Raw genomic sequence first — 27,264 nt, forward strand, 5'->3', positions numbered from 1 at the left:
AAATGGGAGCAAGATTCCACGTGCTGGTGGAAGCTTATACCACCCATGGACAGAAGTTGGAGCTCAGCCAGGGGCAGATGTGCCACCTAAGCCTGGGGCTGACCCTCCCACCAGCCCCCACTCACTATGTTGGCCACCTTTGTGCAGGTCTTGAGTATCTGAATGGCAAAGGAGGAGGTGACATTCTCCACGGAGACCCCATTCACCATGACAATGTGGTCTCCTGTCCTGAGGGAAGAAGCCGGGTCTCAGGGAGGAGCACTTACCCGGGAGCCCTCCCCCCTGAGGTCTTCCCTGAGGTCTGCAAGGCCTGGTTCTAATTTGTTGGTGGCCCCAGACTCACAAAGATATTTATCCTCCTGGGCCTCAGTTTCCTCGTCTGTAAAATGGGACCGATCATAGACCCCACATAATAATAAGATGCCATCATAGAATGTAAGCTGCAATCACAACCAGTGTCTCTATACCCCCTCACTCCTTCCTCTTGGGCCCCCTCTTCCTGCTTTTCTCCCCTTCTCTCACTGTCTGTGTGTCATACTTGCTCTGAAGCTGGTCCCTGCCTCTGAGCTGAGCAATATCACCAGCAGCCACTCAGGGCCCAGAACCATTTTCCCAACATAACTCCCAGGAGCCTCCTGCCCCCAAGGGCTCAGGATGCTGCGTCTCCCTCCTTCCAGCCAAAAAGAGGTCTCCGGAATATTCCTCCAGGAGTGTTCTGGGCCCAGCATGACCCCAAGAACTCAGTGGAGGACCAGGACCTTGAAGAGAGTGAGGGCTAGCTGCTAACTTTTACGTTGCCAGCTCCAAGCCCTGTGTTGACAGAGCTGGAAGGCGCCAGGTACTCTCCAGCCTCCCAGCTTTGGCCCACACAGGTCTCTCCTCTTGTGCCCCCGCCACCACACACACCCCGATGCCTTGACACTCACTGTAGCCGGCCTTCTGCTGGCCCTCCAGGCACTACATCAGACACAACCACAGATCCACTGGGCCGGTCTCGGCCACCAGAGATTGCAATGCCAAAGCCCCGGCGGGGGTCCTGAGGGGAATGGGAGATGGACCATGATTTTGCTTCTCATCCAAACAAAGGTTGTCCCCTCCACTGAGCCAGTGGGAACCAAGCCACCATTCCCATGCAGGGAGAGGGAGGCCCCACCTTGCTGATCGTGGCCGTGTGCTGCTCCCAGATGGTCAGCTCCTCCATGTCCAGCACCTGGTGGGATGGGACAGAGAAGGGGGGCGTGAGGTATATCAGAGCATTCAGGGGTCCCCAGCCCCGGGTGGGGAGCCACTCTGACACTCCTGTGGCCCAAGCCTGTGGGCGCGTTGCTGCCTCTCTTGAGATCTCAGTCTTTTCATCTGCAAAATGGACTTAAGTCAGTGGTTCTCAGTTGGGAACCATTCCAACCCCAGAACACTGGGCCATGTCTGGGGACATCTGTAGTTGTCACAACTTGGGGATACTCCTGCCATCCAGTGGGTGGGGGTCAGAGGTGCTGCTCAAACCCCCACTGTGCCCAGTAGAGGCCCCACCATAAAGAAAGATCTGGCCACAACTGTTAACAGGGCCAAACCATAGTGGGAGCTGAGGAAAGGTGAGTCCTTGCTGCTTTCCCTCAGGAAGTTCTGGCTCAGTCCCTGGGGGGATCTAACAAGACCTGTAGGCACAGGGCACTCACTCTGCTCCAGGAACACGGGCCTTCTCCTCCTCACTATTCCTCCAACACACCGGCTCCTGTCCTGCCCCAGGGCCTTTGCATGGGCTATGCCCTCTGCCTGAAACTCTCTTCCCGCAAATCTGTACCTGGCTTGCTCCCTCACCTGCTTCTCCCAACCACTCTACCTGGAACCAGAGCCCTCCCCACCCCACAACGGACCAGTTTATCTGCCTTTCCCTGATTCCTAGGTCACAGAACTTGTGACGCCTTGACATTCCCTAGATTTTTAAAAAATCTTGTCACAGCCCTGCTCTCCCTCTAGAGTACTGGTTTCACAGAGCAGAGATTTTTGTCTGCCTCCTTCACAGTTGAATCCTGAGAGCCTGGATCATAGGAGAGATTCTAACTATCTACTGAATGAATCAAGTGCTTCCTTTAGGCCAGGCATTCACATTTAAGATCTCATTTAATTTGTTCACTAAGGGGTATTCTATTTATCTTCTTGTCACAGATGAGGAAACCAGGGACCCGAGGCACGAGAAAGGGAAGTCATTTGCCAAGACTACTGAGCAGCTGGAGGGTGTGACCGAGGGGCGTGGATTCTGTTGTTTTCATGTCTCAGATATAGATGAGAGCACAGGTCTGGGAGCTTTAGGCCCCGGGAGACACTGGGAGAAGGAGGGAGGTGGAACCTGTCTGGAAGCCAGCCCCCACCCATCCCTTACCTTCGGCCACTGCCCCTGCCCCCAGGCTTTGTAGAAGGGACACCCCCTCCCCAGCCCAGTTGCCCAGCTCCACAACTCAGGGGCGGGGGATTCCCTATGCGCCCTCCTCGGGTGGATGCGGTGTGTTCCAGTGCCTTTTCTTGAAAGTTCCCAGGAGAGCAGCATTCCAGGCTCCCAGGGAGTAGGAAGGGGGTGGAGAAGAGAGAAACAAAGCCAAGGGCGGGGCCTCGCCCGAGCTCCTGGGAACAGGTCGGCTCTGGTGGCTGAGACTCAAATCCTGCAGTCTGCCTTTTGCTAGCTGTGGTGGTGTTTCTCCTGGCCTCAGCTTCCCTATCTGTACAATGGGTACCTCCCTCATCCCCACCGTTCCTTCTTTCAGAGCTGAGGTGCAGCTGTCGGGCATGGAGTCATGCAAGAATAGCAGAAGGGGCCTCTGGGAGAGATGGCAGTCGTTGTTGTGAGAAGTAATTATAATGACCTTTCTCCCGTGTGTAATATTAATGAGCAACACCATGCCAAGCGCTGCCAGCAAGAGATTTGCACAGTCACATCCATTTACTCTTGAGTGGCCTCAGGAAATGGCTCCTATTCTTGCCTTCCAGGGAGGAAAAGGAGGCCCAGGGAGGTTCATTAGCTTGCCTGAGGTCACACAGCACTCCATGAACCTGGGCAGCCTATCCCACATGCTCTCTCAACAACCCAGCCACAGCATCCTCCTGCTTTTTTTTTCTTCTGAACTTATTTTTCATAACAGAATATTTTCATTTGCTTTGATTTAATGCTTGGTGTCTGGCCTCCCAGAATTTTTATTTCCAGGCCTTGTTTTAAGAAACAGCCCCCAGGGAATGGGGCCCCTGAGGGGACAGGCGCAGGTGGCCGGGACTTGTCCCAGCTTGTGGAGGTTCACCTCCATGGATACCAGAGGGCTCTCCAACACCCAGGGGTGACGCCTAACCCCACTGCCCACTCTGTCCCCTGTGCCTGGTCACCTTCCCAGGATGCACACAGCTGCCCCTGACTCTTGGGTCTCAGCTCAAATGCTACCTCCCCAGGGGGCCCTCCTAGATTAGCCAATCTTCCCTGGCACCCTACCACTCCTCTCTGCTTTACTATGTTTTATTCATGGCATCCAGAACCATTTAAAATCATCCTGTTTAATCATCTGTTTGGGAGTTTCTGGTCTTTCCTCTTGGGTTATGAAGGCTGGGCAGGGTCATCTCTCTGGGTACTTTGGTGATGGCCATCGGCACCTCTTGGTCCCTCCAGTCAGCCTCCTTTCCAGGCCTTTGCACATGCTGTACTCTCCAGCAAACTCCTATGCATCCTTCACAGCCCCAGTGCCACTGTCTCTTCCTCCAGGAAAAGAGTCCCTATTGGGGCCTGGGATGTCTCAGTCTACCTCCTCCCTTCCACCCCTAGAATCTGGGGATTCCTGGTGGCCAGGGCAGGGGGTCCTGGGACCCCAGCATTGTCCCCATGGGACCAGGCATGCAGCAGTTTAAGGAATAGGTGAATGGTGGAATAAAAGACAGATTCAGTCAGGAACTCAGCCAGGTTTGTCCCGAGTTCCTAGCCCCCTCAGCCCCACCCCCGTAAAGGTGAGCTGCGAGGAGGTGAGGCCCAGGCCTTCCCCCTCCCAGCCACCTGCTGCTTAGGGGACACAAACTGGGAAAGGAGATGCCTCCAGAGGGGGCGGGTCACACCGCCCAGGGCACGTGGCTGCTGGGCTGCCGTCCACACTCTGGGAACAGTATTGGGGAGGTGGAGGGGAAGGGGCCACAAATCCTCCTGTTGGGGAGGGGATTCTGGGAGCTGTTCCTTGTCTGGGAAGGAGGCAGGCGGCGGGAACCAGAACTGCCTGGCCCTAGAGCCTCCGGCGGTCCGGGCCTAAGGCGAGCCACCTACCCCTAGGCCTGTCTACCCCCGCCCCCTCCTGGGGCCCCATCTGAGACCCAGTAGGTGGGTGTGACAGAGTTGATTCAAGCTGCATCCCTGGAGCCCGAAGTCCTCCCAGGTAGAGACATGAGGATCCCTTCTCCCCAGCCCAGGCTGGCTTGTTCAGTGTGAAAGGAGGCTTGTCAACCCCCATCTCCATCAGGTTGTGCGAGTTAAAGACTCTGTATACAGTGGGCACCCAATAAATGGTGAGCCCCTCTCCCACAGCCTCGCTGCATTGGCCAAAGCCCCTCCAGCCCACCAATGAATTCCCTGCCCACTGTTCCACCCTCAGTGCTCAAGCTTAACTCGGCTGATCCCCCTGGCAACTGGGCACCTACTATGTGCCAGGCGCTTGCCACATATTTGCTTCCTAGAATCCTCCCTACACCCTTCTGTAAAATGACGGTCACCCACTTTACAGATGAGGATAGGAGAGGCGTGGACTCACTGGCCCAAAAGCTACACAGAAAAATCGGTGTTTGAACCCAGGTCTATCGGCTAAGGGAGGCAGACCCAGGCCGGATGCTTCTCCTCGTGAGGCCTCGGGCTAGCCACCACATTGCTCTGGGCCTCAGTTTCTCCATCTGCTACCGAGGCAGAGGGCGATCTGGGGTCCTGGGACCAGGGCCCAGCCCTGATCCCAGTTCGTTTCCCTCACCCTCCCGCCCTCGGCGAACTACTCGCCTGGAATCTCACCGCCATAGTCCACCCGGGGGCTGTCCAGCGCCTCTGTCCCAGGGGGGGCCAGAAACCGTCAATCAATCGGTCCCCACCCCGGCGTGCGCGGGAAGGCTGGGGAGGGTCGCGGCGAAGCAGGTGTCCAGCTTACTCCCTCCTCCCGCCGGGCCGCCGCCTGGGCTGCACCTGCACCTCTTCCTCCTCCGCGTCCCCTACGGGCCCCGCCCCCGCCCCGGCACGCCTTCGGGACGCCGCGGAGGCAGTCTCGGTCCCCGCCACCACCTCCCAGCACGAGATCCAGGCTCTGGGGTGGAAATTCCAGGCCAGGTTTTCCACCTAGCCGCGCACTGGCCAGCGGCAGAGCTGGAGACCCGCCAGGCCAGGCTGCAAAGAAGACCCGGGCCGTGTTCAGAACCGAGCCAGCGCTTTTTAAGGGTTTCCATCCCTTACGTGTTGAGAGCCAGCAGGGAGACCTGTTGGATTAGGAGCTAGTCGAGGGCCAGAGACCTCTGGAGCATAGAGCTGTCTTTCTTGGGTCAGTCCTTCTTTGGGAGGTTTATTGTATTTTGGTAAGAGGAACTCAGGACCAGAGAGGCTGGAGGCGCGGACTCTCTGAAGGTGCACAGTAGCCCTTCTGGGGCCTGGCCCAAATCCAGTGCCACCGGCCACCTGGCTCTGCCTTCGCATCCTAGCAACAGGCTGGGCCCCAGCTAGGGAGGGTGGGGCGAAATTCTTTAGGCTCCTGAGAGTAAAGGTCAGGCTTCCTTCTCACTCAGCCTCACCCTCAGCCCCATCTAGGAACTGCAGGACCGGAGAAAGAAACCCTGTACCTGGGGGTGAGGGAGGGAAGGAAGTCACCTGGATGGGTGGAGCCAACAATGGCTCCACCTACACATTCCTTTCACCTTAAAAAGAAGCTGAAGCTCAGCTGCTCCCTCCCATGCCTCACCACATGCCAAGGTTGAAGGGGCAAATCTGGGCATTGACACCCATTCCCAGTCTCATCCAGGCAAGACTGGGCAAAGAAGAACCCCAGACTGTGGAAAGGTAAAGAGAAAAATGGGGGATCAGGGAAGGATTCCTGGTGGAGGGGGTATTGCAGATGGGGTTTTGAAGACTGGGTAAGAGTTCGCCAAGTGAACAAGGCCGAAAGTATAACCAAAATCGTTGAGTCACCCAAAGTTGACTTCTCACCCCTCCTCACTGCTGTTACCCCCAAAACACTAGTCTCAAGACCCCAGTCAGCTAGAATCAGCCCCTCAAGTGTTCCCAAAGGCCCTTAAGGCAATAAACAATTGCAGAAGCCCCTTTCTAAGGACCGACTTGGTGATGATTTTAGGTAAAGATCAAATATTTTTTAATAGATGTGTATTTGCTTTAATGAGTCATAGGAAAAAAAAACATAAATAAATCCCCCACTGCCACATGCACGCAGGGATTTGTGGCTGTGATTACTGATTGGGACGGAGGTCTAGCAAAATTAGACAAATAGCCTACAAGTGACCAAAGCTGGGGGACCATCCTGAATTTCTGCACTCAGTGCCACCAGACCTCAGCGCCATTACTTATAGAATAAATGGGTTGATTTTGTGGTAATGAGGCTACTAGCTCATGTTTATTGAGTGTTTGCTTTGCTTCAGCCACTGTTACACATGATATCCATGTGCCCATTTTGCAGCTGAAAAAACTGAGGCCACATGGATGAAGTGGCAAACTCAATGAGTGCTCACTCCATGCCATTGATTTTCACTGTAGGGTGATTTTCTCCCCTTTCCCCCACCTCGGGACACTTGGCAATACCTGAAGACATTTTTGGTTGTCACAAATTGACACAATGCTATTTGGCATTGAGTAGGCGGAGGCCAGGGAGACTGCTCAACACTCCACAGTGCCCAGGACTGCTCCACCCCTCTAAGAAAGGGGGCAGGAGTTCCCATCGTGGCTCAGTGGTTAATGAATCCGACTAAGAAACATGAGGTTGTGGGTTCGATCCCTGCCTGGCTCAGTGGGTTAAGGATCCAGCGTTGCCGTGAGCTGTGGTGTTGGTTGCACACGCGGCTTGGATCCCTCATTGCTGTGGCTCTGGCATAAGCCGGCGGCTATAGCTCCAATTCGACCCCTAACCTGGGAACCTCCATATGCCACAGGTGCGGCCTTGGAAAAGGCAAAAAGACAAAAAAAAAAAAAAAAAGAAGGGGGGCAACCGCCCCAGAATACAAGGTCTTCCTCCGGCCATGTCACATATTCATGCCCTGCGCAAGAACACTCGGTGGCTCCCTAGTAACCACTGGATGACCCTGTGCTCAAATGCAGGGCTTTGGAGAAGGGTACCTCCAGTGCTGTCTCACAGACCAGACATGCTATCATTCATGTATGTATTTATTTTCCCACCTATTCAGTCATTCATGCAAGCCCCTTCTCTGCACCACGTGCAGAAATGATGGGGAAAGAATTCTCGCCTCAAATTGCCCAACTTCAGCCAGCAGGGGGCAGTGTGCGCATGGCCTGAAGGGGTGGGGGAAGGGAGGATGCAGCGAAACCTGTGGGATGAAACTGCCCTGCCCCTTCTGAGCATCTAGAGGGAACTTAGGCCCAAAGAGGGTGGGGGCTGGGCTGAGGTCATTCCAGTGAGTAGCGGCCACCAGGAGAGGGAGGAGTTGGGAGGTTCTTTCACGCTGGGGGCTTGGGGTCTCCCTGGTGGAGGCTGCTCTGCGGGGGTTGCAGGAGGCTGAGGTCATATCTGTGGCCTAACAGGTCTGACCAGAACCCAAGAAGGAAACAGCTCTACAGCCTGGCCGGGCACCGGTCCATTTATTCGACATTTACTGAGCACCAGCTGTACACCCAGGACTCACATAGACCCAGTCCCTGCCCTAAAGGAAGCCCAGGGTCCTCGGGGAGACAGACAATAATTGAATCATTGCATGATAGAAATAAAAAGTCCAACCTAGATTTCTGAGAACATCTGCAAGGAGCCACAGCCTGGGTTGGGGGCTCAGGGAGAGATGCTCCGAGGAGGTGGTACAGAGATTGGTAGGAGTGACCTAAGTGAGAGGGATACGGGCAGAGGGAACAGCTAGACCCGAAGATGGTAAGAGAGGTGACATGGGGAGAGCTGGGTGTTCAAGGTGGTGAACAGCCAGTGCATATGTCCTGGGGCAGCACCATGCCTGGTATTTTGTCGTGTGTGTGTGTGTGTGTGTGTGTGTGTGTGTGTGTGTGTGTGTGTCTTTTTAGGGCCACACCTGTGGCATATGGAGATTCCCAGGCTAGGGGTCTAATTGGAGCTGTTGCTGTAGGCCTATACCACAGCCACAGCAATGCCAGATCCTTAACCCACTGAGCAAGGCCAGGGATCAAACCCGCACCCTCATGATTCCCAGTTGAATTCGTTTCCTCTGTGCCATGACAGGAACTCCATGCCTGGTGTTTTGGAGGTACGGCGAGGAGGGTGTGTGGCTGGTGAAGGGAAGAGAGGAAGGAGAGGAGGGCAGGGAAGGAACAGGGAAGGTCTTGCACGACCCTATGGGCCACGCAGAGGACTTGGGCTTTTACCCCCAGGGAGATGGGCTCCCTGAAAGGCTGTGGGCAGCAGAGAGGCGGAGCCTGACTCAGGTGTTCATTGGCGCCGTCTGGTGGCGGCCACAGGGAGGACAGACTGTGGAAGGCGGGGAGGGAACTAGAGAAGCAATGAGGCCAAACTCAGAGGCCTTAAAAAATATTTTTTTTTCTTTTCTATTTTTTTTTGTGTGTGTGTCTGTGTGTGTGTCTTTTGTCTTTTTAGGGCCGTACCCGCAGAATATGGAGGTTCCCAGGCTTGGGGTCCAATCAGAGCTGTAGCCGCTGGCCTACACCACAGCCACAGCAACAGGGGATCAGGGCCGGGTCTGCAACCTACACCACAGCTCACGGCAATGCTGGATCCTTAATCCACTGAGCCAGGCCAGGGATCGAACCCACAACCTCATGGTTCCTAGTTGGATTCGCTTATGCTGTGCCACGACGGGAACTCCGGAAAAAAATATTTTAAAATAAACATTTTATTTTGGAATAATTTGACAGAAATGTTGTAGATATGATTCAGAGAGTCCCTCTATGCTCCTCACCCAGTTTCTCCCAACATTCACATTTTACATGACCATGGCATATTGTCAGAACTACAAAACCATAGAGTTCCCAACGTGGGGCAGTGGGTTAAGGATCCAACTGCAGCAGTTTGGGTTGCCAAAGAGGCTTGGGTTCGAGCCCCACCCCCCACCCTCGGTGCAGTGCGTTAAAGTATCCAGTGGTGCCACAGTTGCAGCTCAGAGTCAGTCCCTGGGAGGAAACGGCCATATGCTGCAGGTGCAGCCACTTAATACAAAAAAACAAACCTAAGAAACCACATCCTCATCACTATTTACTAAATTCCACACTGTATTTAGATTTCAGTCATATCTCTTTTCTGTGGGGACCCCATCCAGGATCCCACCATGTTCAGTCCTCAGATTCCCACCTGCCTTATTCTGTGACCTTTACCATCTGGAGGCGCCTGCTCAGGGATTTTGTTCAATGCCCGTCACTTTGGATTTGTCTGATGCTTTCCTCATGCGCGGCCTGGGGTTATGGGTTCAGGCAGAGGGTGTGGAGCGACTGCGCCAGCGCTGGGGTGGGAGGAAGGGCAGATTCTGGGTGTGGTGGGCTGGCTGACAGGCCCAGGACAGAGGGCTGTCCCAGGGGGTGGCACCATGGGGGGTCCTGGGGCATTTTAGGGAGAGCACTTTGATGTAGGAGGAAAGGGGAGGTGAGGAGGGGTGAAGACCCTTCTAGAAGCTTGGAGTGTGGGAGGCATCGGGAGGGGGCTCAGAGAGTGAATGCTCCCCTGCAGTGGGAGAAAGCTCTAGGGGGAAGCTCTGCAGCAGGGGGCAGAGCAGTGCCCTGTGAGAATTCCAGCCTCACTGCTCCTGTCTCAGTTTTCTCATCTGTATAATGGGACCTGACTGTGAACAGTATGGTTGGGAAGGTTCACAAGTTAAAGCAGCCACTGCACAGAGAGGTTTGCCTGGGTGTTCCTTGTGCTTCCTTCTCCACTTGGGCCAGGGGAAGGGAGAAAAACCCCAGTGGGACAAAGTTAAAGTGAATTATGGTGTCCTCCGGGCTGGAGAGAGACCACCGCCAAAATATTTTTTAAAGATTTTTATTTTTGGAATTCCCGTTGTGGCTCAGGGGAAACAAATCTGACTAGGAGCCATGAGGTTGGGGGTTCTATCCCTGACCTCACTCAGCGGGTTGAGGATCCGGCGTTGCTGTGAGCTGTGATGTAGGTCACAGATGCGGCTCAGATCCCTCATTGCTGTGGCTGTGATGTAGGCTGGCAGCTGTAGCTCTGATTAGACTCCTAGCTTGGGAACGTCCATATGCCGCAGGTGTGGCCCTAAAAAGACAAAAGACAAAAAAAAAAAAAAAAAAAAAAAAAAAAAGATTTTTATTTTTTCTATTACAGTTGATTTACAGTGTTCTGTCAATTTCTACTGTACAGCAAAGTGACCCAGTCATACATATATGTGTGTGTATATATATATATATACTTTTTCTCACATTGTCCTCCATTGTGTTCCATCCCAAGTGACTAGATGTAGTTTTCTGTGCTCTACAGCAGGATCTCATTGCTTATCCACTCCGAATGCAATAGTTTGCATCTATTAACCCCAAACTACCCCTCCTCCACCCCACTCCTACTCCCTCCCCCTCCGCCCTTGGCAAGCTCCCCCTCACCAAACTATTTCAAGGTTCTGTCCTTCTGTTCAATGACTGGGGGAAGGATCCCAACCCCTGACACCTTTCTGGACACCATCCCTGGTTTCAGTCTGGCCACTGCACCTGGACCCTTGGCCAGCTCCCCCCACTGCAGCCCCTGAAAGGTCCCCATAACTCCCACGCTGCTGATCCTTATCTGCTTTGCGGCTGAACTTGCCACACCTGGAATTTGTCCTTCTAGAACACCCAGCACTGTTCAGAATCTTAGGTGGTTCACCATGACCTATTCATTCATTTATGGAGCACCTACTGTATCCTGGTCATTGTTCTAATTTTTTTTTCTTTGTAGGGTTGTACCTGCAGTATATGGAAGTGCCTAGGCTAGGGGTCAAATCAGAGCTGCAGCTGCCAGCTTATGCCACAGCCACAGCAACTCCAGATCCGAGCCACATCTGCAACCTACACCACAGCTTGCTACAACACAGGATCCTTAACCCACTGAGCGAGGCCAGGGATCAAACTTGCATCCTTATGGATACTAGTCAGGTTCTTAACCCGATGAGCCACAAAGGAACTCCCAGGCACTGTTCTAGGAGCTCAGGACACTGCAGTGGTGGAGCTCACAAACCAGCACAGAGAGCAGACATTGACCAAATAGTCTCAGCAATGAGTGTGAGCTTAATAAGCTGTGGCTTGGAGTTCCCATTATGGTGCATCGGAAGCAAATTCAACTATTATCCATGAGGATGTGGGTTTGATCCCTGGACTTGCTCAGTGGGTCGGGGATCCGGAGTTTCTGCGAGCAAAAGGCTAAAGGCTTGGATCCCACCTTGCTGCTGTGGTGTAAGCCAGCAGCTATAGCTCCAATTTGACCCCTAGCTTTTGAACTTCCATATGCCACAGGTAACGGCCCTAAAAAAAAAAAAAAAAAAAAAAAAAAAGCTGTGGCTTTAGCTCAAGAACAGTCCATAGCTCCCTAGAACTTGTTCAAGTTTATTTATTGAGCATCTGATCAATGCCAGGCTCTGGGTACCCTCTTTAGTTATCTGTGCTTATGGCTTTCATACCATTTTACACCACTGTAAATTATAAGAAAACAGTGGCATTGCAAATGATTCTTGTCCATAGAAATACAAATGGATTTTGTCCTGTGAAAACCACTGATTATTGTCCTGTGGCTATTGACCAGTTTTACATCTATTTGTAAATTAATTTCAGCTTTTTTTTGGGGGGGGGCTGTACCTGCAGCATATGGAAGTTCCTGGGCCAGGGACTGAATCTGAGCCGCAGCTGTGGCAACACCAGATCCTTAACCCACTGTTCCACAGCAGGAATTCCTCATTTCCACATTCTTGACTGCCTGTGTGCGAGTCTGTATGTGTACATTCTTTCTTAACATGTGCTTTTAAATGGGCTGTAAAATCTTACTGGTCCCCATGTTAATTAATGAGTTAAGTAAACTCATAAGGCATCCTGTTTGCTTTATATTAGTATAGAGTCAGGCATTTATTGATTGATTAATTAATTGATTGGTTGATTGTTTTTTTAGGGCCGCACCCGCGGCATATGAAGGTTCCCAGGCTAGGGGTTGATTCAGAGTTGTAGCTGCCAGCCTACACCACAGCCACAGCAACATGGGATCCGAGCCGCACCTGTGACCTACACCACAGTTCACAGCAAGGCCAGATCCTTAACCTACCGAGCGAGGCCAAGGATTGAACCTGCATCCTCAACTCCATTACGCCAAAAGACTTCACTCTGGCGTCCCAGGCTCCCCCCTCAGGAGATTTCCATCTACCTCTGCCTGTCCCTGTCACCTGTTAACCATCTTCAAGCCTCAGAACATTCTTCTCACTTTTCTTCCTCATCAACCCTTTTTTTTTCCTTTTTAGGGCCACACCTGTGTCATATGGAATTTCTCAGGTTAGGGGTCAAATCGGAGCTGCAGCTGCTGGCTTAAACCACAGCCACAGCAAAGTCAGATCCAAGCCACATCTGAGACCTACATCAAAGCTCCTGGCAATGCCAGATCCTTAACCTACTGAGCAAGGCCAGGGATTGAACCCGCATCCTCAGGAATGCTAGTCAGGTTCTTAACCCACTGAACCACCAGAGGGAACTCAGAACCCTGTCTCTTAAACGTCAGCAAATGCTATTGGTTCTCCCCAAATCTGTCCAGAATCCACCCACTTCTCCCTCCTCCTGAGTCCCCACCTAGTCCACTTCATCATCTCTCATCTGGACCAGCGAAGTCCCCTCCATCCTGGTCCCTAACTCCACCCTGGCCTCCCACAGTCCTCTCCACAGCAGCCACCAGAAGGCGCCCGTGAGCACCCGGCACAGGCCCCGCCCCTTCTCTGCCCACCGCCCTCCAGGCTGCCACCTCCCACCAGGTGAAAGCCTACATCTTCCCCACCACCTACAAGGCCCAGCACGACCTGCCCGGTCACCTCCCCGCCTCACTTCCTCCTTCTCTCTCCCTCACTCACTCCAGACACATGGGCCTCCTCGAAGTTCCTCTAACACTCCAGGCACGGTCCTGCCCCAGGGCCTTTGCAGGAGCTTGTGCCTGCCGCCTGGAACGCCCTTCCCCCAACTCTTCATGTCCTTCTAGTCTTTGCTCAAATGTCGCCTTCTCAATAAGCTCGCCCCTGAGCTTTCTATTATAAAATACCTCCCTACCTGTTTCAGTCCTATATCTGTACCACTTTAATTTTTTTTTTTTCCTGTAAGACTGACCATCCTCTTTACCCAGAATACAATTAGGATACAGTTTACTTCCTTCTTATGTCTCTTGTTGCCTGTCTCTCTTCCCCCACCAAAATACAAGCCCCACAAGAGCAGAGATCTTTGTCTTACTTGTTTGCCTCTGAATCCCCAAGGCCCAGAACAGCACTTGGTACACAGTAGGTGCTCCCTAAATGCAGGTCATTCCCTGGGCAGCACCTCCTCCCAGTCATGTTTCCCCCACTAACCTCAGCTCATTCCAAAGGGTGTCAGGCTCCACCCTGAGCAAACACAGCTCCCCTGGCACCAGGCCAGGCCGGAGGAGGAAGAACAGGAATCCAAACTCCCTCAGTGAACTTTCCCCAGAACCTGGGCCACACGGAAGCTCCAAGCGAGGGAGGGAGGATTCTTACAGGATGCTGAAACTGGGGTCTTGATGGCAAGGTTTATGCAGCCCCCAGTCCTCCCCACTGTCTGCATTTTGACTCCTATCAGCCCTACCTGACTGTGCAGCCTGGGGCAGGTGGCTGCCCCTCTCTGAGCCCTGATTTGACAATGTCCACTAACAGGAAGGTGATGGGATGCTGCCACCGGCTTGGCATTCTGAGTTCTGATTTGGGGTGAGACAGTTTACACTGACTCCCCCCGCATCCATGGCAGAAATATATTAACCGTCGTATGATTTTCTCAGCAGCCCCGTGATGTGGTGACTCTTATACCCATTTTCACAGAATAGAAAACGGAGGCCAGGTCAGATTCCATGCATTTTTTTCTCCCAAACCCCAGGCAGGGTGGGATCTAACAATCAAGATGAATCCCCTCCCATCCCCGCAGACCCCAGATCTTAAGCAGATCTGCTTCCTGGGAGTGACCCCAAATGCCAGGCTAGCTGTCTACCCTGTGACTGGGACGCTCATGCTGCCCCAGCCCCAGAGGGCCCTCTTGGTCCAGGACAGAGACTCGAGGTGCAATCAGACACTGGGCTGGCTGAGAAGCCCTCTTTGTCATGCACTTTGGGGAGAAAATGACCCAGAAAAAGCTCTTGCCACCCGACCCCTGTCCTCTCCAGGGCCTCCTTTGCCAGGAGACCATCCTGGCTTTTTGCCCACAGTTGACTCTGCAGACTGTTGTGACAACCATCCTTCTGCCCCTGCCTGCATTTCTCCCTTGGGAGATTTCACCCCCAGAAGAAATCAAGATAAGCGAGGTAAGCTGCCCCCAGAACCCCTGGCCCCCTGCCCAGCCCCCGACTCCAGCAGCAGGTGGGGTGGGGGAGGCAGGATGCAATTGTCTGGAAACTTGGGACCCTCTTAAGTTCCAGGAGGCCCAGATATCCACCAGATGCCAGGCGGCCTCGCCTGCAACTTCCCCGCCAGCCTCCCCTCCTAGGTTTTTGGGATCAGAGGCCAGCCTGTGTCCCCTCAGCCCTCCGACACTGCCTGAGCCAACAGTGACCCTCTGAAGTCCGTGGCTATGGCGTCCTGGGCGGGCTGCCAGGGGCAGTTAACTACCAGCCAGATAATCCCTTAGAAACTATGTCAAATGCCCACACAGGAGTGTCAGTTTCCTGCTTCCTGGGGAGCTGGGGAGGGGGAGGTGATAGGGGACCCAGGACCCCGTGGCAGTGGGGAGCCCAGTCTGGACAGTGCCTTTAGGATAGCAGGCAGAGTGGGGGGAGGGGACACTCACCTGTCTAGGAGGCTGGGTGGCCTCTGGGCAGGCAGCAGGAGCCAGGGCCTGGGTGCTTGCCTGGCATGGGGGCAGGGAGGGGACCTGAGGCTTGAGCTCTGTCCTCCCCACCTGTTTGCCCAACTTTTCCTCCCCGTGGTGGCCACAGGCTAGCCAGTCCCGTGCCTGGTGGCAGAACCAGCAGGGTGACAAGCACAGGCAAACCAGCAAGAGTGAGAGAGACCTGGTTGGGTGTGTGGCTCTGTCGCAAGGTGCTCTCACGTGGGAGCTGCTGGCCTTAACCCCTGCCCGCCCAGAGGCCAGGGATGGCAAGCCTGCTTGCACTGTCCACTGCTGAGCCCTTGGCATCAGCAAAGGACTTGCTCATTTGGGAGGTGCTTGGGAGACATCTGGGGACTACATTCAGGAATGTATGAAAGAAGGGCATACCCTCAGTTCCCCCTTCTCCCCACTGTTCCCCTTGCACCTGTACGTGCCAAGCCCGTGCCGGGGCTGTGCCTTCACCAGGCATGTGGTCCAGCAGCTTGTGGCAGGGCTGCTCCCCCCCCACTCCCCACAGATCTGAGCACAAACTGCTTCTCTGCCACCAAATGACCTGCAGGATTCCTACACTGAGAATTTTCTATCACTTAGCTGGGTGGTTTTGGGCAAGTCTCAGGTCCCCTCAGTTTCCTGATCTAAAAAAATGGGAACTGGTGTCTGCTCCTAGGGTTGTTTCCTAGAGTAACTGAATGAGTGTCCACCCATAAAGTGCTGAGAGCTCTGCTGGGCACACAGTAGGGCTGCACCTTCTAGCCACTAGCCACAGGTGGCTGGTCTGAATGTAGGAGAGGCAGGTAAATCAGATTTGGAAAACTCATGATGCAGAAAAATATGTAAAATAGCTCATCAGTTTTACTATGGAATCCCAGTAGAAATGATCATAGTTTTGAATGTATGGGGTTAAATGAAATATATTGTTTTTTTTTTTTTTTTTTTTTTTGTCTTTTTTGTTGTTGTTGTTGTTGCTATTTCTTGGGCCGCTTCCGCGGCATATGGAGGTTCCCAGGCTAGGGGTCGAATCGGAGCTTCAGCCACCGGCCTACGCCAGAGCCACAGCAACGCGGGATCCGAGCCGCGTCTGCAACCTACACCACAGCTCACGGCAACGCCGGATGGTTAACCCACTGAGCAAGGGCAGGGACTGAACCTGCAACCTCATGGTTCCTAGTCGGATTCGTTAACCACTGCACCACGACGGGAACTCCGAAATATATTGTTAACAGTAATCTCACCTGTTTTTGTTTTTACAAAATGCAGTTGCTAGACATTTTAAAATGTCATTTAAAATTTAAATCGGGGGCGTTCCCTTCATGGCTCAGTGGTTAACGAACCCGACTAGGATCCATGAGGATGTGGGTTCCATCCCTGGCCTCACTCAGTGGGTTAAGGATCCAGCATTGCCATGAGCTGTGGTGTAGGTCACAGACTTGGCTTGAACCCCACATTGCTGTGATGTAGGCCAGCGGCTACAGCTCTGGTTTGGCCCCTAGCCTAGAAACCCTTTATATGCCGTGAGCGCTGCCCTAAGAAATAGCAAAAAAAAATAAATAAATAAAATAAAGTGGGTCACAACCTTATAAATCAACTATACCTCAATAAAACTTAAAAGAATTTTAAATTGAGAGTTCCCATTGTGGCATAGTGGGTTAAGATTCCGACTGCAGCGGCTAGGGTCACTGCAGAGGCATGGGTTCCATCTCTGGCTTAGCACAGCGGGTTAAGGGACCTGGTGTTGCTGAAGCTGAAGCTCAGATTCAATCCTGGCCCCGGGAACTTCCATATGCTGCAGGTGCAGCTGAAAAAAAAAATATTTTTTTTAATTGAAAAGGGCTACAGAATTCCCCTCCTGGCTCAGCTGAAACAAATCTGACTAGCATCCATGAGGACGCGTGTTTGATCCCTGGCCTCACTCAGTGGGTCAAGGATCTGGTGTTGCCATGAGCTGTGGTGTAGGTTGCAGACGTGGCTCGGCTCTGGCTTTGCTGTGGCTGTGGCATAGGCCTGCGGTGCAGCTCCAATTCGACGCCTAGCCTGGGAACCTCCATATGCCGTGGGTGTGGTCCTATAAAGACAAAAAAAAAAAAGAAAGAAAGAAAGAAAGAAAGAAAAGAAAAGAAAAAAGAAAGAAAAGGATTTGCCTTGTAGTTTATCAGAAAGCTCTGGAATAGAGGCATGGTATCAGCTGTGGAGCCTTGCCCTGATGGAGGTAATAACCACTATAGCCACCAGGAGGCGCACGAAACCAGGCAACTAACCCCAGCCCCGCAGCCTAGGTTTTGCCAACCTGCAAAATGGGAACCTGGAAATGGGCCATGGGAGGATGAAGCAAGAGTAGCAAAAGCTGCTGCCCACCCAGCTCCCAGGGCCTTCTCTCCGTTCCCGGTCGTCTGAGCCAGTGGCTCTCAAACGCCATCAAGCATCCGAATTGCTTTGAAGGGCTTATCCAAACCCAGATCGTGGGTTGCCGCCCCCATCAGTTTCTGCTGCAAGAGCATTGGGGCTCCAGAACCTGCACCTCTATCAGGCTCTTGAATGATGCTGATGAGGGCAGATCCAGGCACTTCACTTTGAGAACCACCATCTAAATCTTCTCTCAAGACAGATTCGAAATGAATCAGGAGATCTATTCATGGCATGTGTCCAAAGAACTCCTCCTGGAGCCTGTTTTTAAAAATGGTGGCAAAATACATATAGCATTTACCATCGCAACCATTTTAAAGTGCACAGCTCAGTGGCATTAAGCACATTCACATTGTTGTGCAACCATCCCCACCATCATCACCAGGACTTTCTTATCATCTGAAACTTAAACTCTGTCTCCATTAAACACTGACTCCCCACCTCTCCCTACCCCAGCCCCTGACCGCACCAGCTACTATCTGTCTCTATGGATTTGACTCCTCCAGGGATCTCCTGGAATCAGACAGAATTTGTCCTTCTTTGTCTGACTTCTCTCATGAGCATCATGTCCTTGAGATTCATCCATGTTACAGAGTGTGTCAGAATCTCCGTTTTTTTTTTTTTTTTTTTTTTTTTTTTGCTTTTTAGGGCTGCACTCGCGGCATATGGAAGTCCCCAGGCTAGGGGGGTTGAATCAGAGCTGCTGCTGCCAGTCTACACCACAGCCATAGAAACTCAGGATCCAAGCCACGTCTGTGACCTATACCACAGCTCACAGCAACACCAGATCCTTAACCCACTGAGCCAGGCCAGGGATCGAACCTGAGTCCTCATGGACACTAGTCAGGTTCATTACTGCTGAGCCACGGCAGGAACTCCCAGAATCTCCATCTTTTTAGGTCAGAATCATTCCATTGGATGGATAGACCACATTGTGCTTATCCATCATCTGGTGAGTCCCTGGAACTTTGTGACTCCTCCCCTCTGGGTTAGTTTAGTTCTAACAGAACACAGCTAACCTGAGGGATGCTTCCCCCTGATCCTGGGTCCTGTTCTCAACATCTTCCCTTTTCTTTTTCTTTTCTCTTTTAATGGTCATACCTACAGCATATAGAAGTTCCTGGGCCAGGGGTCAAACTGAAGCTGCAGTTGGGATCTATACCACAGCCACAGCAGCTCCAATCCTTAACCCACTGAGCCAGGCCAGGGATGGAGCCCACACTCTCACAGAGACAATGTTAGGTCCTTAATCCACTGAACCGCAATGGGATCTCCCTATGTCTTCCCTCCTCTTGATTTGTACTTTTTTTTTTTTTTTTGCCACATCTGAGGGCATGTAGAAGTTTCCAAGCCAGGGAATGAACCCGTGTCACAGCAGTGACCCAAGCTAGAGCAGTGACAACGCGGGATCCTTAACTGCCGTGCCAGAGAAGAACTCCATTGTTTCCTGGTTTTGACAAAGAACATTTCAGGAGTTCCCATCGTGGCGCAGCGGAAACAAATCCAACTAGGAACCACGAGGTTCTGGGTTCTATCCCTGGCCTTGCTCAGTGGGTTAAGGATCTGGCATTTCCGTGAGCTGTGGTGTTGGTCACAGATGTGGCTCGTCTCTAACGTTGCTGTGGTTGTGATGTAAGCTGGTAGCTGTGGCTCTGATTGGACTCCTAGCCTGGGAACCTCCATATACCACGGGTGTGGCCCCCCCCAAAAAAAAGAACATTTCAGAAGCATCTTTCTAACCCCTGGGTCTGACTGAGGCCTGCTCCGTCTTGCTAATTCCCCATCATCCCATCGCCAAGCACCCCCAAGCCCAGCCTTGTTGGCCTCCTGCTGATCTCACCTGCACCCTGATGGTGAAGGTGAAGAGGGGTCACCTGTCTGGAGTCAGGTGTGGGTGAAAACATCCCAGCTCAGACCCACACCAGCTGGGTGCCCAGACTCCCTGACCTGCCCCACAGCAGAAATCATTAGTAATGAATAAAACTACTAATAGCAACGTTTACTACTCCCCAAACCATGACCTCCGAATGAATAACTGCCTAACCACATCACTGATAATTTCACCATTAGACTTTAATAATGTTATCATTCTTTTTTTTTTTTTTTTTTTTTTTTTTTTTGTCTTTCTGTTATTTCTTTGGGCCGCTCCCATAGCATATGGAGGTTCCCAGGCTAGGCGTCGAATCGGAGCTGTAGCCACCGGCCTACGCCAGAGCCACAGCAACGCGGGATCCGAGCCGCGTCTGCAACCTACACCACAGCTCACGGCAACGCCGGATTGTTAACCCACTGAGCAAGGGCAGGGACCGAACCCGCAACCTCATGGTTCCTAGTCGGATTCATTAACCACTGCGCCACTGGGAACTTCTATCATTCTTAATATAATAAGTAAACACATAGATTCCCAGCATGGTTCTTTGTATGATTCCAAGCATGTGGCTTCAGCCTTCTTAGTTCCTGTATTCTCATGTGTAAATGGGGATGATAATAGTTTCCATCTGGTTGATCAATATTATCAAATATTTATTGTCTTCTAGGTGTAAGGTTCTGTGTAGGGTACTGGGAATATATTGGTTTTAAAAAAAAGCAAACAGAAACAGTCCCTAACTTATGGACTTATGGAGACGTTGCATGTGAAGGCTTTAGCACTGAGTTTGTCATTTAGAAACATTACTGGAGTTCCCATCGTGGCTCAGTGGAAACGAATCCGACTAGGAAACATGAAGTTGTGGGTTCGATCCCAGGCTTCACTCAGTGAGTTAAGGGTCAGTGTTGCAGTGAGCTGTGGTGTAGGTTGCAGTTGCGGCTTGGCTGGCTGTGGCTGTGGCATTGGCTGGTGGTGACAGCTCTGATTCTACCCCTAGCCTGGGAACCTCCATATGCCACGGGTGCTACCCTAAAAAGACACACACACACAAAATATTATTATGTATAACAATTTTTTACTACGTTATACATAATGTTATATATCATAAGTATTTTTACATTGCATATTATTATTACTTGTCATAACATCTATTTATTTAAAAGTAACATTAATATATAATATCACACATAATTTATATACTGTGGATTAAATTACTTATTTTTATGTAACTTATTATTTATCTTAAACATGCAACATATGTAATATAAACGTTACTCTTAATATGATAATTTTATTTATTTTATTTTTGTCTTTTTGCCATTTCTTGGGCTGCTCCTGCGGCATATGGAGGTTCCCAGGCTAGGCGTCGAATCGGAGCTGTAGCCACTGGCCTACGCCAGAGCCACAGCAACGCGGGATCCGAGCCGCGTCTGCAACCTACACCACAGCTCACGGCAACGCCGGATGGTTAACCAACTGAGCAAGGGCAGGGACCGAACCCGCAACCTCATGGTTCCTAGTCGGATTCGTTAACCACTGCGCCACGACGGGAACTCCAATATGATAATTTTAAACTGTAATTATTTACACTCAGTACCTATAATAACGGTGTTCCATACCAAAGCAATATTTAAGTGATGGGAAGGTGCTGCCCTTTTACCCCCTGGGCGCGTGAGGGCGCTCGCGGTGCTCCGGGGGCCAGGGAAGCACGCAGGCCCCGCCCCCAATCCCCGATTGGCTGCGCGCGCGATGCGCGATGGCGCAACGCCTGGCCCCGCCCTGGCCCCGCCCCTCGCTCCCTGGGCCCGACCCCCCTCCCTGCTCTCTTTAGCCGGTGGTGGTTGTTGTTCAGCGGCGGCGGCCGCAGCTTCGGTCGTAGCCTCCGGCCGCCTGCCCGCCGGCAGGTCCGCACGCGGCCATGGAGTTGGAGGTGCCGGACGAGGCGGAGAGCGCCGAGGCCGGGGCTGTGACCTCGGAGGCGGCCTGGGCGGTGGAGAGCGGTGCGGCAGCAGGTAACGGTTCCGGACCTCCCTCCCTCTCTCCCCGCTCCCCGAATGGACCCGCCTGCCCCCCCCGCCGCGGCCCAGTGGACCCGTCCGAGCCCTGGAGGGGCGTCGGGACCCACAGCGGGGAAGCCGGAACGGAACGTTCCACTCGGGGGCGCTCGCGGGGGTGATGGATCGCCCCACTTCAGGACCGGGGGATGCGCCTCCCGGGGCCAGAGGGAGGATGGAAAGCCCCGCCTTGGGGGCTCCGGGTGGTGCCTCCTGTTCCAGGGGTCTTTGCAGAAGACGCCGGTCTGGGGGCGGGGGCGGGCACAGAGCCCCATTCTGGGAGGCAGTGGGTGGAGCAGCCCCCTTTGGAGGCATGTAGGCAAGATGGGTTCTCACCTCTGGGGAATGAGACCCCTGTTTAGGACGCGCAGCGGGTGGGTGCACTGCCTCCTCGTGAGGGCGCTTGGGGACGACATCCCACCCAGTCTTGTTGTCGGGGGCTGCTACACATGTGGGATAGTGGACTACCCCCGTTCCGGTGGAGGGCCCCGCCTCCAAGGGGTGACGCTGTCCCAGATGTTCCCCACTGCCTGGACCCACTGCTGAGGGCCTCCCACCCTGCGGGTATCAGCTTCCGGGCCTCACCCCTTCCCCTTCAGGCGGTCACGCTGTGGGCGCGTCTTATTGGTCGTGAAGGGCAGGGGCTGCTGTGGTGGAAGTGAGGGGTCTTGGAGGCCAGCTGGGTCAGCCTCCTGACTCCCTTATCATTTTTTGTGGAATTCACCAGATCCGGTTTCTAGTGCACTGACCACTCCTGCCCTTTCTGGGCCTCAGTTTACCTTCCTATAACAGGAGGGGGGTAGGGGGATGACATCTCCAGGCACCTTCAGTGCCAGGGCTCTGCAAGCAGATGGGGGAGGAGGAGCGCCCCCCTCCCTTTCTCTCTGGATGCTGGGGGGCTACCATGGCGCTGTAGGGTCACTGCTTTCTTGTGTCCCTCTCCTTGGCAGGCCTCCCTCATCCTCTAGTATGGCAGGTTTGGGGAGGGAGGCAGCCTTGCTCAGCCCTGTGGGTTCACGGCCTGCCTTTCCCTGGGGTGGTGTGCAAAGCCCAGCCATTGCCTAGAGGGTCGGTTCCTTCTTGGTCAAGGTTGCAAGCTCCCAAGTAGGAAGTTTCTGAATCTGCAGAATCCTCTGCTCCTCCCAGGCAGCCCTTGCCGGCCAGTCCCTGTAGACACCCACATAGGCATCCATCCTCCTTTCCCCACCAGGGCCTCCCAAAGCTTCCTTGGCAGGCAGGGAGATGCTGTGCTGCCTGGGAGTTGGAAGAAATATCTGGAGAAAGACCCAAGAGAGTGAGCTTCCCCCGGGGTTTTGGAGGACTCCCACTCTTCTGTTCCCACTGCCATCTGGAGCTGTTTGGTGGATGACCTGGTTCAGCTCCACCTTCCGGCCCTCTTGCTCGCCTTCTGTTCTTTGCTGATGGCTGGTGCCCTGCCTGGCCAGCACCGGATGTGGCGGAGGGACCCTGCTGAAGTCCTTTCTCAGCCCCCTGACCTCTGCCATCAGCCCTCTGACTTGGACTGGGCAGAGACAAAATAGCCTAAGATACAGCAACCGCAAGAAAGCCACAGAGCAAACATGGGTTTTCTCAGGGGTTGGGTGACCTAATGGGCAGATAAAGTCCCAGGCCCCAGCTATGGTTGGGTTCTGAGCACAGGGACCTAGAGCATAAGCAGCTGCCCCCCCCCACACACACATACCTGTCCCCAAGCCTGCAGAAATAAGGCTCTCATAGCTAATTTCACTCCCTTGATGGTTAAGAGCTGCCTTTTCTCCTCCGAACTCATTTCTGTTAAGTTTGGGGAACAAACGTCCATCCCTTCCTGCTGCTCCTGCAGATAGGTAAACACATAAATGGGGCTGCTTATTCACCAGGTGGTTCTGTATGACACCAAAGTCTCAACACCTTGGCGTTGTCAAAGTTTTGTGGTGGAAAGTTCCTTGTTTTGGGGTTGCTGTCTTGAGCACTATAGGGTTGACCAGCATCCCTGGTCCCACCCTCTTGATGCCAGGAGGCCCCCCCCCAGTCGTGACGACCAGGGATGTCCCCAGGCATCACCCAATGTCCACTGGAGACACAGTCACCCTGGGTGATGGCTGCTGTACTATACCTGTCCTTCTGTAACTTGCTTGCATTTAGTTGTAATATTTTTTTCTCACGTTGGTGTCAGTTATCTTCTTCAGAGAGAGAGAGAGAATATGGTGTTGTGATTAAGAAGGTGGAAACCCATTACCCTGCCAGGGTTCCATTCAATTGCTGTATGACCTCAAAGGGTAAATGCCTTGACCTGTCTGAGGCTCAGTGTCCCTTTCTGTAAAATGTGGCCATGCAGCCAGTCTTACCTAGGGTGTCAACAGGTGAAAAGTGTTTGGTGACTCTTAGCAACAGCCTGCTTTAGGAGCAAGCTTTATTTTTTAATTTGTTGGCTGCACCTGCAGCACGTGGAAGTTTCCAGTCCGGGGAATTGAATCTGAGCTGCAGCTGTGACCTGCACCACAGCCATGGCAAAGCCAATGCTTAACTCCCTGTGTGTGGCTGGTGATTGAACCTGAGCCTCTGCAGTGACCCAGGTTGTAGCAGTCAACTGACCTGACCCACTGTGCCACAATGAGAACTCCTGGGTGCAGGCTTTATTGATTCAGTCATCCTTCTGCTGGGGGACTATCGGCTTGGTTTTGGAGCCACCTTTTGCTGTCACAAGCTGTCAGGTACTGCAGTGGCCGTTTTTCAATGTGGGCCTATAACAGTGGTGCTTTAACTTCTAGTGGTTGGCATCCCTACCTTGGAAGGGCTGGGTCAGGGGCAAGCAGACTGCTGCCCGATGGCTTTCCGAAACGGTCCAGCAGGGACTGAGAGAGACTGTCTGTCTCCCCTGGCATTGCCAGCTCCCGATGCTATCAGTCTTGGTCATTTTGGCCAATCTGATGGGAGGTGAAGTGTATCAGTGTTTAGAATCTGGTTACTTTAAAGGCTCAGGCTCCCAAGGTCTGGTTCAGGAAAGGCTTGAGGGGGTTCTCTGCCGGCTTTGGGGGACCATGTGGGGTGCCCCATCCTGGGGCCAGGATTTCTGGGCTCTTGGACACGTTCACGGGGCCCCTGTTAGGGCCCATGAGCCATCTGTGGCTTTGGTCTGTGCTGTGCTCTGGTGTTTCTCAGCCATCTCCCTCCTGTCCTTTCTACTTCTCTTATGATTGCAGTGCAGTCAGCTTCATGCCCCACCGACGTCTAACCTGGTGGCACATTATGTGGGCTTTGCCTTCAGAATGGACCCCAGATCTACCCACTTCTCCCGACTCCTCTGCCTGCACCTGGTTCAGCACCTTCATCCTTCCCTGGTCCCCTGACTCTTCCTGTGTTCTCTTCCACTCACCCCAGATGGCTCCCACTAAAAGCTGACTCAGGCCCCACCCCTTCTCTGCCCACAGCCCTCCAGGGCTCCTACCTCCCTTGGGTGAAAGCCCAAGTCCTTCCCACAACCCACAAGGTCCCCATCCGCTCCCTTCCTCCCCATCCCCTTCCTCCCTCACCACCCCTTGCTCACTCTGCTCTAGCCCCTCCAGCCACACAGGCCCCCTCACAGTTCCTCCAACACACCATGCCTGGCCCTTCCCCAGGGCCTTTGCACCCCCTGTGTCCTCTGCTTGGCATGCACACCCTCCATGTCTCTGTCATTTGCTTCCTTAGCTCTTACATTTGAGGGGGCCAGCATGGCCGGGGTGGGTGGGGACTCATCACTGGAGCCTCAGTAGCTGTGGGCAGATGGTAACTGGGGGCTGCAGCGTCCTTCATCCCCTCGTTGTAAGTCATCTGTGGCCTTGGAGGCAGAAAGCTCCCCATTCGAATTCCACCCTGGCCACTTTCTAGTGATGCGGCATCAGGCACTTGGGCCCACAGCCTGGGTCCCCTCCACGGAGAGGCCTCAGGAGCCAGACTACCTTTGCCTGCTGGGGACCCTCCACTTTGGCATCTCTGTCTGTGAAATGGCATGCTGACGTGGCTTTCTGGTAGGACTGGGTCAGGCGGATTGGCGTGTGGAGCCTGGGTAGGGTGCTGGTGTGGTGACCCCACACTTGTGCGAGCTCAAGGGACTGCTCAGCTCAGTGGACATGCGTTTACCCCTCGCCTTGTCCTGGGACAGTACCTGGTGGACGTTTATCGATCACCTGCTGGGGGGCAGGGGCAGAGGGCCAGGCGCCTAGGCTCCCTCATCTTCAGATTGGTGGGGATCAGAATGGGGGTGGCCAGTGAGTAAATGCTTGAGGCCGGGGTCGCAGACTTTGGCCCCAGGTCCATCCCACTTGCGGCCAGTTTTATTGGCACTTGGCCACACCCTGTCATCCACGCATTGTCCACAGGGCTGTCCAGCCACAGGAGCAGAGCTGAGTGTCAAGACAGAGACCTCTGGATTAGAATTCATTAATTCAGGAGTTCCCTTTGTGGCTCAGCAGAAATGAACCTGACTAGCATCCATGAGGACGCAGGTTTGATCCCTGGCCTCGTTGTGGCTTAGCAGGTTAAGGACCCAACATAGTTTCTCTGAGGATATGGGTTCGATCCCTGACCCTGTTCAGTGGGTTAAGGATCCAGTGTTTCCGTGAGCTGTGGTGTGGATTACAGGTGCAACTTGGATCCAGCGTTGGCTGTGGTGTAGGCCAGCGGCTACAGCTTCAATTCTAACCTTAGCCTGGGAATTTCATGCTGTAGGCGTGGGCCTAAAAAGACAAAAAAAAAAAAATTCACTTATATGTTTACTGTTTGTATGCTTTTATGAATTTTTTTGTGTTTTCTCTTTCATATGTAGTAATTCTTTATATGTGAAAGTTATTTAATCGTCATTATTATATGCATTGCAATATTAACTTCTAGTTTCCTAAGAGTGATTTTACTTGTTTACAACTTTACCAGATAATTTTTGTTATTTTGTTTGTGGTCAAACTTGTTAAAAGTTCCTTTATAATATAAAGATCGAGAAGATTATTGATAATAAAATTCTGTATTATTTCAAAAAAAAAAAAGAGAGGCCTCTGGCTTCAAAGCTGGAAATACTCACTGTCTGGTCCTTTATGGAAAATGCTTGCTGACCCTTGAGTCAGACCACGCTGGCCCAAGGGGAGCTGTGAGGGTGGTGAAACAGGTGTTGTGGCCATAGAGGGTGACCAGGGCCTGCTGCCACTGAGGTGGTCAGGGGAGCAGATGACCTGAGGGAGAAAGAGCCACAGTTGAGCATTCAGGCAGAGGGATCAGCTGTGCAAAGGCCCTGAGATAGGAATGAGCATGATTCATTTGAGCCACAAAAGGGAGGGGTAGGGGCCTGAGGCAGGCAGGGCCAGCTTTTTGGGGTCACAGGTTCTGGTCTGAGTCTAGTTGGTGGTGCTGGCAGGTTTAAGCAGGGCAGTGAGTCACCTGTTACAGAGTGCTCTCTGGCTGCATGGTGGGGAGGGGGCTTTGGGGGCAGGTGTCCAGGTGAGTGGGACTGGGGCCTGGACAGGGGTCCTGTGGGGGTGGGGGGAGGTGAGGGAGGCCTGCTTCCTGGAGTTGGTGGCAGGGGGCAGGGGGCAAGAAGGAGCAGGTCTGGGGGTCCAGGCTCTGGCCAGCTCATGCTGAAGTGGGAGGGGCAGTTCCAGGGGGCTACCTGGGGTCTTCCAAGGCATTTGTGGCCTGGAGCTTGGCCTGGCTCAGCCTCACCTTGGCCAAGGACAGAGTGCCTCTCCAAATGTGGGTAAGGGGGGCCCAGGTATTCCGTAGGACAG

General features: G+C 53.1%; 3 protein-coding genes across 15 annotated transcripts in view; 2 read left to right on the forward strand and 1 right to left on the reverse strand.

Annotated features, from left to right (window-relative positions):
- APBA3 (amyloid beta precursor protein binding family A member 3) overlaps positions 1 to 3,538 on the forward strand; it is a 29,442-nt gene extending 25,904 nt beyond the window's left edge. Inside the window, exon 14 of the transcript XR_014837795.1 lies at positions 2,167 to 3,538. The gene's annotated coding sequence lies outside the window, so the exon portion shown is untranslated. The remainder of the gene's footprint in view (positions 1 to 2,166) is intronic.
- TJP3 (tight junction protein 3) overlaps positions 1 to 15,362 on the reverse strand; it is a 33,263-nt gene extending 17,901 nt beyond the window's left edge. For 3 of the 8 annotated variants that reach the window (XM_085013263.1, XM_013994777.3, XM_085013266.1), the window contains exons 1-4: positions 5,003 to 5,219; positions 1,154 to 1,210; positions 927 to 1,036; positions 126 to 228 (exon numbers count right to left, since the gene is read on the reverse strand). Coding sequence is in view for 3 of the 8 variants with exons in the window: in XM_013994777.3 (XP_013850231.1) it covers positions 126 to 228; positions 927 to 1,036; positions 1,154 to 1,210; positions 5,003 to 5,020 (288 nt within the window). In the remaining 5 variants the exon portion in view is untranslated. Of the gene's footprint in view, positions 1 to 125; positions 229 to 926; positions 1,037 to 1,153; positions 1,211 to 5,002; positions 5,220 to 15,148 lie in introns of those variants that run through there. The other 5 variants (XM_085013264.1, XM_005661351.4, XM_085013265.1 and 2 more) reach the window with 3 other exon arrangements.
- A 5,928-nt stretch (positions 15,363 to 21,290) lies between these two features.
- Positions 21,291 to 27,264, forward strand: part of PIP5K1C (phosphatidylinositol-4-phosphate 5-kinase type 1 gamma) — a 69,809-nt gene continuing 63,835 nt past the window's right edge. For all 6 annotated transcript variants that reach the window (XM_021084100.2, XM_021084102.2, XM_021084103.2 and 3 more), the window contains exon 1: positions 21,291 to 21,469. In XM_021084100.2, the coding sequence (XP_020939759.1) occupies positions 21,376 to 21,469 (94 nt within the window). In that variant the 5' untranslated portion in view covers positions 21,291 to 21,375. The remainder of the gene's footprint in view (positions 21,470 to 27,264) is intronic.

This window comes from Sus scrofa, chromosome 2, assembly GCF_054392235.1.
Source record: "Sus scrofa isolate SSC_HxYL_T2T_F1_AM1 chromosome 2, Sscrofa_HxYL_maternal_Yorkshire_Landrace_v2.0, whole genome shotgun sequence".
In the NCBI taxonomy this organism is placed as follows: Eukaryota; Metazoa; Chordata; class Mammalia; order Artiodactyla; family Suidae; genus Sus; species Sus scrofa.